Raw genomic sequence first — 10,927 nt, 5'->3', positions numbered from 1 at the left:
TCTGACCTTGTGATCTGGGCTGTGATCTGGGCTGTAGTGGGGAGTCCAGAAATGCGTGAGATACCCCTTTTACCCTCAAGGAGCTCTGTCTAGTGGGGGAGGTAGACGTGTCATCACACAAGTCTGAGTCAGGTGCTAGAGTTAAGAAATTCCATGGAAGGTGCTCTGTGTGGTGAGCCAGGGCTCAGACTGTGTTCGGGAATCAGACGCTGTTGCTGTTGTTTTCTTCTTGTTGGCATCATCATTTCTATGACCTGAGCTTAGCTCTCTGGAGCCTGGAGAGGGGAGAGATGCCTTCTTAGGGACAAATTGGGAAAGGCTCTATTTCTGAGGAGGTGTCAGGTGAACTAGGCCTTGATGGAGAAGGAGGAATTTGGCAGGTGAAGGGGGGAGGGCCCAGCAGCAGCAAAGGCATGGAGGTGACAAGAGGGAGTGACAGGTAATCTGAGATTGCTGGGTGCTGAGGGGAGGGAGGGCATCGGGCTGGAGGGGCGGGCAGAGGCCAGACTGGGAAGGTCTTGGAGACCTTTGGAGGACCAGTGAGCTGGGGCAGTTGTGGCACCGAGAGCGGTACCTCCCTTGGCTTTAGTTAATAAAGACTTGTCGTGCATCGAAAACTGTGAGATCAGCAATAATTAAGTCAATTAAAATGCCACCACATCAACAGCAATGAGTATGAAAGCAACAAAGCCCTGCAGGGGTGGGGGAAGGGGATGGATAAAATTACTTCTAAACTCTGTTTCCTCTTCCCCACCTGGAGCCTGTGACACCTTTTGGGGCCTGGCTCCATCCCCACATCCACTGGAACACCTGGATAACCCTTCCCATCCCCACCCTCAAAAAAGGGAAAGAAAGAAAAGATATAAATGTGAAAATCATCAGTAATCCCATCTGCTATCTCCCAGAGAAAACCTCTGTTAACGTTTCAGGGTATAACCTTCCAGACTTCTTTTCTATGCATATTTATACATACATTACAAAAATGGGATCATATCATGCATACTGTTACCTCTTTCTTCCACTCAACAATATATTGTGAGCATCAGCACGTACAGATACACATCATTGTTTCAAACTGTGGCACGGTATTCCATCGCGGGCATGACTGTCCCCTCATTTACTGAACTAAACTCTCCCGATGGACAGTGAGGTTTCTGATTGTTTGCCATCATAAGCAGAGCTGTGATAAACATTCCTGTACACACATCTCTGCATATTTGAAGGATATGTTTCTGGAAATGGAATTGTTGTGTCAAATGATGCTCTTTCTAAAGGCTTCTGATGCAGGGACTAAAGAGCTCTTTTGTCAGCGAAGTAGGAGAAGGACCATTTCCCACTCCTCTAGATAACCCTGGGTAATAACTTTTTTCATATTTGCTAATCTGATTGGTGAAAAAATTGTATCTTATTGTTTCTATTTTTATTTCTTTGGTTACAAGGAAGGCTGAGCTTTTTGTCATAGGTCAGATGGCTATTTGTGTTTTTCCTAATAAGTTGTCTCTTCAGTTACTTCACTGTTTTATTAAGGTGACCATCTTTTTGTTTCTAGAGAAGAGCTCTTTATATATTATGGATATTCTCTTATTTTTATTTGTGCTATTTTTAAAATCAGTTTTGCTCTATCATATATATGGTAAAGATTTTTCCAGGTTTGTTGTTTGCCTTTCAGCTTTGTTTATGTTATATTCTATTCTTTTTTTAAAAAAGATTTTATTTATTTATTTGACAGAGAGAGAGACAGCAAGAGAGGTAACACAAGCAGGGGGAGTGGGAGAGGGAGAAGCAGGCTTCCTGTGGAGCAGGGAGCCCGACGCAGAGCTCGATCCCAGGACCCTGGGACCATGACCTAAGCTGAAGGCAGACGCTTAATGACTGAGTGACCCAGGCGTGCCTGGTATATTCTAGTCTATAGTGTTTAAACACTATGTCGTCATGTCTATCCTTCTTTTCTCTTAGATCTCTGCCCTTGAGGTCATGTTTATAGTGCACAGAGTGGGCCTCTGTAAGTAAATGTTGTTGGTAGGTGTTATGTGTGTTTTGACTCAGAAATATATAAATCCAGCCCTCAGCTCCTGACTTGTATATCCAACTGCCAATTCAACACCCTTACTTGGACATCAGATCCATATTTCACACTTAACATGTCCCCCAAAACCTTGATTCCTATTGCTTCTTCCCCAGACCCCCTTCTCCCTCAATGCTCCTGACTCAGGAAAAGATCCATCTTTACTCAGTTGCTTAGGTAAAAAATTTGAGTCATCTTTTTTGTTTATTATTTTTAAAAAGATTTGATTTATTTGAGAGAGAGAGAGCATGAGCGGGGAGGAGGGGCAGAGGGAGAGGGAGAAGCAGACTCCCTGCTGAGCAGGGACCCGGACGTGGGGCTTGAACTCACAACCCTGAGATGATGAGTCGCATGCTCTGCCAACTGAGCCAGCCAGGCACCCCGAGTCATCCTTTTTTGACCTCTTTTCCCCACATCTTACAGTTAATCTATCAGCAGTCATGTTGAGTCTTCAAAATACGTCGTGAATCTGACCACTTCTCACCACCTCCACCCCTACCGCCTAGCAGAGGGCACCTCGGTTGCTGGCCTGGCCTTCTGTGGTGACCTGGTCTCTCTGCTTTTCTTCTTCATCTTCTACAGTCTGTTCTCTGTAGCCAAAGTGAGCTTTTCATGACAAATTGTATCATGTTACTCTTTATTCAAGACCCTCCAGGAGTCTCCCATCACGATGGGGATAAAATTCAAACTCCCACAATCGTCCCGTGAAACTCTCTGGGGTCTGGCCTCTCCTCTCCCTCCAGCCCCATCCCCTTCACTTGCTCTCTCCCTCTCTGGGCTCCAGCTGCCCTGGCTTTCTTGCTGTTCTACATACATACCAACCTTCTCCATGCCTCAGGGCCTTTGTCCTTGCTGTTCCTTCTGCCTGGAAAGCACTCCCCCCAGAACTTTGCATGACTCACTTCAAATAGCAGAGAGCCCTTTCCTGACCACATATTCTCAAATAATCTTCCCTTTTCCTCTTGTTATTCTCCTCCTCTGTCTTATTTTCTTCAGAGCACTTGTTCCTGTCTGACATTATTACATAAATTTATCTGTTGTTTGTAGTTCTCCCTTGGATGTAAATTCCATGAAGGCAAGGACTTTGGTACTTAGTAGGTGGGTGCTTAATACATATTTATTGAACAAATATGTGTAATATATAAGTGTGTGAGAGTGTAATGTTTGTGTGTAGATATATCTGCTGCATGGATAGATATCTGTGAGAATGTGTGCAGAACCACCAGAATAATGACACTGAATTTGTAAATATTGCTGAGTTTGTGTGTGGATATGACTGCATCTGTGAGTGCCTTGCTGAGAATGTCCATGTATGTGTATTTGTGCGTGAAACGTGTGTGTGTGTGTGTTTGTGCGTGCTCGCGGGTGCATGCTGTGGATGATGGGTTATGTGTAGCCTGAGCATCTACTTCTGTGAGGGTGGGGAGCTGGGACACCTGGGCAAGTTCTTCCTCTTACCAAATGGACCTGCCATTGCCGCAACCCTCCCCCTTTCCCTCCCACACCCAGGAAACAGGAAGCACCTGTGTGTCTTTTGGAGCCTGCAGACACTGGAGCACATTCCAAAAATGCCATTTCAGGGTGACACAGGGTGGGTGGTCAGATGAGGACCATGAGGGTCCAGAGAAGACCTGGGGCTGATAGGACCTCATGCTGAGCTGGGCGATCTCAGGAGGAAGGATGATAACTTGACCACCAAAGAATGAGACTGAAGCAGTGTGGGTGGGCTGGGCCCTGGATTGGCTGTGTGGCCTCCACACGTCCCTGCTCTTTCTCTAAGCCTCAGTAGACCTATCTGTAAATGGGGTTGGTTGCTCTTGGGAAAATGGTAAATAGAGGGAGGTAATGGTAGTGAATATGTAACAGTCATAACGATAGTGTTCTTACATCTGTGCAGCACATGAAGGTCTTAATCCACGATCTCGTCAAATGCCTCAGTGTCCCCAGTCCAGCCCTGGACTTGGCCCCATGTGGGCCTCAATGGTTGAATGAATAGTAAGTGTGTGAGTGAATCAATGAAGGTACAAATAAGACAGCGCCTGGGTGACTAAGTGGAGACATGGCTTCGGAAAGCAGCAACGGGGCTGATAAATCACAATGACTGACATTTTTTAGCACACGCTCTGTGCCAGGCCCTATGGTAAATGCTTCTCTTAGTTCTTGCAACAAACCCATGTGATAAGTTCTATGATTAGCCCCATTTCGAAGAGGGAGAAACTGAGGGTCAGAGAAGTGAAGTGACTTGCCCAAAGTCACAAAGCTCCTGCGTGGCACAGTTAAGATTCTGGCCCACGCAGTCTGACTCCAGAGCCCAGAGCACGGGGTGCTTTCTGATGGAGGAGGGGCAGAAGCCCTGGGGGCTGAGGCGGGCGTCCCAGGTCTGGGCTGGGGGTGGTGTCTTCCCCAGGGTAGAGTGCAATACCCTGTTTCCCGTCCCCCTCTCCTCCTTCCCCATCTGCAGGCGCATGCCGGGATGCAGCACTACGGGGTGAACGGCTACTCGCTGCACGCCATGAACTCTCTCAGTGCCATGTACAACCTGCACCAGCAGGCGGCCCAGCAGGCCCAGCACGCCCCGGACTACCGGCCCTCGGTGCATGCACTTACCCTGGCCGAGCGCCTGGCTGGTAAGGGCCGTGGGGATGGGACCCTGGGGACAGAACGGTGGGGGCTGGGGGTGGAGGAGAGGTCTGGGTGGGAAGGCTCTGGGAGTCCCCAGTAGGAGGGCGGGAGCACTGGGAAAGTTTACTCTGGGAGGCTCTGGAAGTCCCAGGTCACTCAGCAACACAGAGAGGTGTCGATTCAAAATCTATGTATGACCATCCAGAGCACTCCTTGTTAGCCGGCGCTGTGCTGGGCACTGGAGCCGCCCCAAGACTTCAGATTCCTTTAACAGCCCTATGGTGGTGGGGGGACGCGTTAGCCCATCTCAAAGACGAAGGCTGAGGTAGGAGGGTAAGGGAGCAGGCTCGAGGATTGTAGCTGGGAAGTAGCCGGAAGAGGGCTGGAGTGCCCAGGGAGGATCCTTCAGGCGCAGGAAGGCACATAAAGAATAACAGCTCCCGTGTTTTGAATGCCGATGATGTGCCAGGGGCTCTGTGAGGCTTTCCGTGTGCATCACAGTATTCAAGGCCGAGGAAGAGAGGTTATGACCTCCATTTTATGGACCAGGAGACTGAGGCTCAGAGAGGTTGAAACTAGGTGGGGGTGGGGCTGGGGGCATTGAACATGACGTGATGGCTAAAAATAGAGCTTTGAAGTCCCGGATCTGTGGTCACTGCAGATCTGCCCATTCACCTCTCCTCTCTGAGCCTGGGTCTCCCCTTATAAAGAGGGGACGATAGGCTGGCTGGGAAGTTATTTGAGGTAACGTACGCAAAGTATTCGGCAGAGACTGGGATGTGCAAAGAAGTCATTATTACTCAAGTCCTGAGGTGAGTGGCCACAAGGGAGCTGCAGGCTTGTGTCTCCCTCCACCTTCAACGGACGTTGCCCCCTGCCCTGCAGCCTCTCACTGGGCGTGAGAAGGACTTGACAGCCTAGGCTAGGGGCATGATTCCTGGGAGGGGGTGCCGTGCACTCTCTCCTGTCCCAGGTCAAACCCTGAGCAGCTGGTGAGCCCACGTGGGCCTAGCCCTGTGCCAGGCAGTACTCAGAGGGCTTGAGAGCACCCGGGGGGTTGGTGCTCCTAGGCACCTAGGAGAAGATGGCAGGAGTGCGGTGAGGGTCGTTTGGTGGGGCAGCTCAGAGCAGCTGGTGTAGTCAGAGGGGACTTCCTGCAGGCCGCAGGCCATGGGGCTGGAGCCAGGCCGTTGGTGAGGGGAGTGCATGAGCAAAGGCACAGAAAAGGGACGAGATGTGAGGACCCTGCTGGGGAAGAGGTGCGGGCCTGGAAGGGAGGGTGTGGCGGCCATTCCCACTCCTCGAGACCCTGCCAGGCCTTGGGGCAGGGCTCAGTGGATAAAACGGAGGCCCTGGTTACCTTCTCTAGATCAGCGTGGGACATGAGTCTCCAGTGTGGGATGTGGGTACAGTCCTGTCCTGACTGGCTGCTTCCCTGGTTGGCAGTGAATTCCCTATGTCCAACCTGGTGGAGACACCGGCTTCTCACTGTGTGCTAGGCCCAGAGAGGCATTGGGGATGGGGGCTCCCCTCCGCTGGTGGGGGCAGAAGACCTGGAATAGTTAGCACTCTACCCCAATTCTCCAGTTCTCAAGAAGGAGGGACATGAGCTCCGGGTGGGCCTTTGTTTGGAGGCCTCACCTTCTGGCAGAAAGTTCTGCTGACGGGAACGGGACAGACCACCTGGCCTCCCCTGTGATCACCCACCCTTTTGGTCCCTGGAGGCGGTAGCAGGATGCTGAACTCTTGCTCCCTCAACCAGGGTTCAGCTGACTGAGGGGTCCCCAGTCCCCAGGTACCAGCATGAGCTCAGTCCAGGCTGGGATTAGTGCCAATTTGTGAGAGGTTCAGGGCTCCCTCTTGAAGCTGAAAGAGCAACCCAAAGTCTGAGCCTTTCTGGAAATCCAGTTGTGTCCTTCCTCATTTAGGGCATTGTGGATGTCTCCCCAATCCCTGGAGTACAGGGGAAGGACCCTGGCAGCCCTATCAGAGCCTGACACAGCTCGGGTTCTCTTCAATGTAGACAGCCCAGGATCCATTTGTCAGCGATGGGAGGCAGGGGAGAGAGGTTACTGTCCATCCACCGGAGTCTAGTGAAGCAGGAGGGCTGGATCCTAGACACCAGCCCTGGGCAGACCTCTATCCTGTTTTCTTTCTTCTTCTTCTTTTTAAAGATTTTATTTATTTATTTATTTGAGAGAGAGAGAAAGAGAGAGAGAGAGAGAGAGAGAGAGCATGAGTGGGGGTAGGGGCACAGGCAGAAGGAGAAGCAGGCTCCCCGTTGAGCTGGGAGCCCAACATGGGGCTTGATCCCGGGACCCTGAGATCATGACCTGAGCTGAAGGCAGACGCTTAACTGACTGAGCCACCCACCCCGAGTTGTCTTCATGTTACCACCGTGCGAGCAGGACTGTAGAAGCAGGGTCCACCAGCTCTGTCTCCGCTCCAAACCTGCGGTGGTTAGAACTTAGTCTTTTTGTCCTCTTTTGAAGAAGCAGCCAAAGGGGCAAGACTAGATGCAAAAACTTTCCTGTGCTCTGAGGGTCCTGCCAGAGCCAGGTTTTCTGTTGAGGAGACATGAGAGCAGGAGCCTCAGGTCCTGCCGTCAGAGACGCATAGAACAACTGGGATAACGAGAGTCATACCCAGATGACATAGAATCAAGTACCAGTGAATTAGGGCTACCGGTCAGACCTCCCCGAACTAGACCTTGCAGATACGTCCCAGCTGCCAGCCTGGCTCCGCATAGCCAGGGGCCAGTATTCTGCCGGTACCCAGAATCTAAGGGTCATGGGATATTAGAACCTTTGTGACACTGATGTACAGATTATTAGTGTCGTGTGGTCTTAAAATATTATACTCATAGCATCCTAGGATTTTAAGGATCTTAGAGCAATGTCCACCTACCTACCCACCCACTGCCAAACCAGACGAGGACCCTGTCAACCATATTCCTGACAGAGGTTCATGGAGATGAGTCAGAGCTCTGTGGTCCTTATGGCGAATGTGGCCGGGGGGAGATCCTGGAACCCAAGCCATATGGAGAGAAGATGGGTGAATTCTGAGGGGAAAGGGTCAGGACCCGGCTCTGCCAGGGCCCGGGTGTCCACAGGGGGGTCAGAGCAAAGTAAGATTCAAAACCCATTTCCCATAATTAAATGGGCCCCCTCTCCTTGCCCTCCAACGGCTGTACATTTCAAGACATCATCTTGGAGGCCCGCTATGGCTCCCAGCACCGCAAACAGCGCCGCAGCCGCACGGCGTTCACCGCTCAGCAGCTTGAGGCCCTGGAAAAGACCTTCCAGAAGACCCACTACCCGGATGTGGTGATGCGTGAGAGGCTGGCCATGTGCACCAACCTGCCGGAGGCCCGGGTGCAGGTAGGGCCCCGTTCCTCTGAGGAGACCCTGCAGACAGGCGCCGGCCCATCAGTCTGCTTCCTGCTGCCGCCGAGCAGGCATTTTCGGCCCCCGGTGAGGCGGAGCTGCTCTCTCCGTGAAGCCAGGGAGTCTGGGAAGTGATCGAGGCGCGTGTTTCCTGGGAGGTGTGGGCAACAATGCTACCATGCGCCTGCCCTCCCAGGGCACCCAGTGCCCCATCCTACAGCTCCTCTCCCATCCCCAGGTGTGGTTCAAGAACCGCAGGGCCAAGTTCCGGAAGAAGCAGCGCAGCCTGCAGAAAGAGCAGCTCCAGAAGCAGAAGGAGGCCGAGGGCTCCCAAGGGGAAGGCAAGACCGAGGCCCCAACCCCAGATACCCAGCTGGAGACTGAACAGCCCCCAAGCCTGCCCAGTGGTGACCCCCCTGCCGAGCTTCACCTGAGCCTGTCTGAGCAGTCGGCCAGTGAGTCAGCCCCTGAGGACCAGCCAGACCGGGAGGAGGATCCCCGGGCAGGGGCCGGGGATCCCAAAGCTGAGAAGAGCCCTGGGGCTGAGAGCAAGGGGCTGGGCTGCAAGAGGGGCAGCCCCAAGGCAGGTGAGGCTTGGCAGGTGCGGTGGGTGGGTGGGCAGGGGCCCAGCCCAGGGAGGACAGCCCGATCCGGTGGGACAGGGGCCGGGGGACATGAGGTGGATCAGAGGAGCGGGGAGAATCAGCTCTTAACACAGGCACTAGGGCATGGCCCGTTGGGGGAGTTGGCCCTAGCAGGCCTGTGCTGGTTCTTCACTCTTCAGTTGCTGAATCCTCGGACAGTCTTGGGGGTTCTGGGGAGGGATTTGGTGGCAGGGGAGGGGACTTGGGGAGCTCGGGGCAAAAGCTATTAATCAACCATCATGGAAATATGAAGGTATTTAACAACCAGTACAGACAAAGCGGTGCCTGTTGGGTGAATACCACATTGGTACCAGGGCTTCTCACACGCGGCAGAGACTCAGAACCATGTTTTTGAAGGAACGGAGTTGTGGCATGAGGCCTATCTCAGACACGAATCCTGAGCCCAGGCGGAGAGCTGGTGGGTGGGAGGAGCCGCAGACAGGAGAGGGGAAGGGAAGGTGACAGTTCTTGAAAAGACAAGGAGTATCCCCAAGAAGTCAGACATGGGGGCCTCGGCAGGGTTCCTTCCCCCCCCCCCCCCAGGAAGCCTGGGTCCCTCCCTCCCAGGATCCTGAGGGATGCTTCAGCAGGTGCCTTGGCTGAGATGAGTGGATATGGTTTCAGCCAACACCTGTCTTGTCTGCAGTGCGGAGGGGGTGGGAAGGCTGAGGGAACCCCCCTGGCAGACCATTGTCCTTGTGCTGAGTCCTTGGTTCTCGGTTTCTCTGCTTGCAGATTCCCCAGGCAGCCTGGCCCTGGCTCCTGCAGCCCCCGGGGGCGGCCTCCTGGGCCCCTCCCGCTCTTACTCCTCCTCCCCGCTGAGCCTCTTCCGTCTGCAGGAGCAATTCCGCCAGCACATGGCGGCCACCAACAACCTCGTGCATTACTCATCCTTCGAAGTCGGGGGCCCGGCCCCTGCTGCTGCGGCGGCTGCTGCCGCCGTGCCCTACCTGGGCGTTAACATGGCCCCCCTGGGCTCACTGCACTGCCAGTCCTACTACCAGTCCCTGTCAGCAGCCGCTGCTGCCCACCAGGGCGTGTGGGGGTCCCCACTGCTGCCCGCGCCCCCGGCCGGCCTCGCACCTGCCTCGGCTGCCCTGAACAGTAAAACCACGAGCATCGAGAACCTGCGGCTTCGGGCCAAGCAGCACGCGGCCTCTCTGGGACTCGATACGCTGCCCAACTGACTGCTGGCCTCCAACCCAGCCAGGGGTCTTGAGTGCCCCCTCCCAGCCCCAGGGTTACCCCCAGATGGCTTGCAAGGAGTTAACTCTATGAGCCCAGGGATCCCGGGGCCTTGGAGTCCTGCTCCCTGTCCCCCTCCCCAAGTCCCTGCCCGAGGTGAAGCCCACACTTGCACACCCTCTGCATGGCCCTGCTTGGATCCCGTGGAGGCCAAATTGGGCGGGGGGAGGCGAGGCCAGGGCGCCTGCCGCCTCCTGCAGGGGAGTGAGGCCCTCATGGCCAGATCCTCACCCCAGCCCGGTCTCCTGCCTGCCCGCCCTCCCTCCCCTCTGCCTCCTAGTAAGTCGATGTGTGGAATGTGAGATATAAATATAAATATCTAAAGCTATATTTTCAGGCCCCCACCTACCTGCCCCAGGCCCCCTGCAGCCCTTGCCTCCACCTCCGGCCTCCACATCGCTCTCTGGCTCTCCTCTGTCTCTCTCCACCCTCTCCTTCCCTGACCTGCCTCTGTCGGGTTGCCTACCCCGCCCTCCCCAGCCTCCAGCTTTCCTGCTCTGGACCTTGGCCCACGTCTCTTCTCCCCACTCCTGCTTTCTTTCTTTGGTCCTGGCTGTGTGGTGTTGTCAATCCCCAGGCTTTGTGACTTTTTACTCTTAGTAATTTTGCTTCTTCCTGTGCCTCGCCTCCTGCCTCTTCCCACCTGCCTGTCTCCTCCCTGCACGGGCCCTCTCTAGACTGCTGTTCCTTTCCATCCCCAGTGGGGGTGGGAGGCCCCAGCTGGAGACCCTGCTGCCCCTGGCGCTGGCCCCCTTCGCCGCCCTCCCTCAGGCCCGGCATTTAGAAGCGGTCACGAGTCACGTTCTCTTCTCTCTCTTTTCCCAGCCTTGAGGCCCCATTCCCAAGCTCGAGGAGGAGGGGAATGGAGGCAGGAGTCAGGCTGAGGCAGGCAGTAGAAGGGCGGCATCCCTGCCCCTAAGGGCTCCAGGAAGAGGCCTGCTGCTGGCGTTCAGCCAGGACTGACC

At 54.3% G+C, this 10,927-nt stretch overlaps 1 protein-coding gene across 2 annotated transcripts; it reads left to right on the top strand.

The window, feature by feature from the left end:
* Positions 1-4,529: 4,529 nt before the first annotated feature.
* DMBX1 (diencephalon/mesencephalon homeobox 1) lies at positions 4,530-9,904 on the top strand. 2 transcript variants are annotated; one of them, XM_035020170.1, is made up of 4 exons: positions 4,530-4,692; positions 7,889-8,067; positions 8,312-8,660; positions 9,453-9,904. In XM_035020170.1, the coding sequence occupies exons 1-4, from the start codon at positions 4,539-4,541 to the stop codon at positions 9,902-9,904; spliced, it is 1,134 nt and encodes a 377-aa protein (XP_034876061.1). In that variant the 5' UTR covers positions 4,530-4,538. The 2 variants fall into 2 exon arrangements, with proteins under 2 accessions (XP_034876061.1, XP_034876060.1); XM_035020169.1 differs by having other exon boundaries at positions 4,539-4,690; positions 7,872-8,067.
* The last annotated feature ends 1,023 nt before the right edge of the window (positions 9,905-10,927 follow it).

Source organism: Mirounga leonina, unplaced genomic scaffold, assembly GCF_011800145.1.
Source record: "Mirounga leonina isolate KUSES-001 unplaced genomic scaffold, KU_Mleo_1.0 Mir_173, whole genome shotgun sequence".
Lineage (NCBI taxonomy): Eukaryota > Metazoa > Chordata > Mammalia > Carnivora > Phocidae > Mirounga > Mirounga leonina.
Note: the sequence above shows the minus strand (reverse complement) of the source record. Positions and strands in the feature narration are given on the sequence as shown.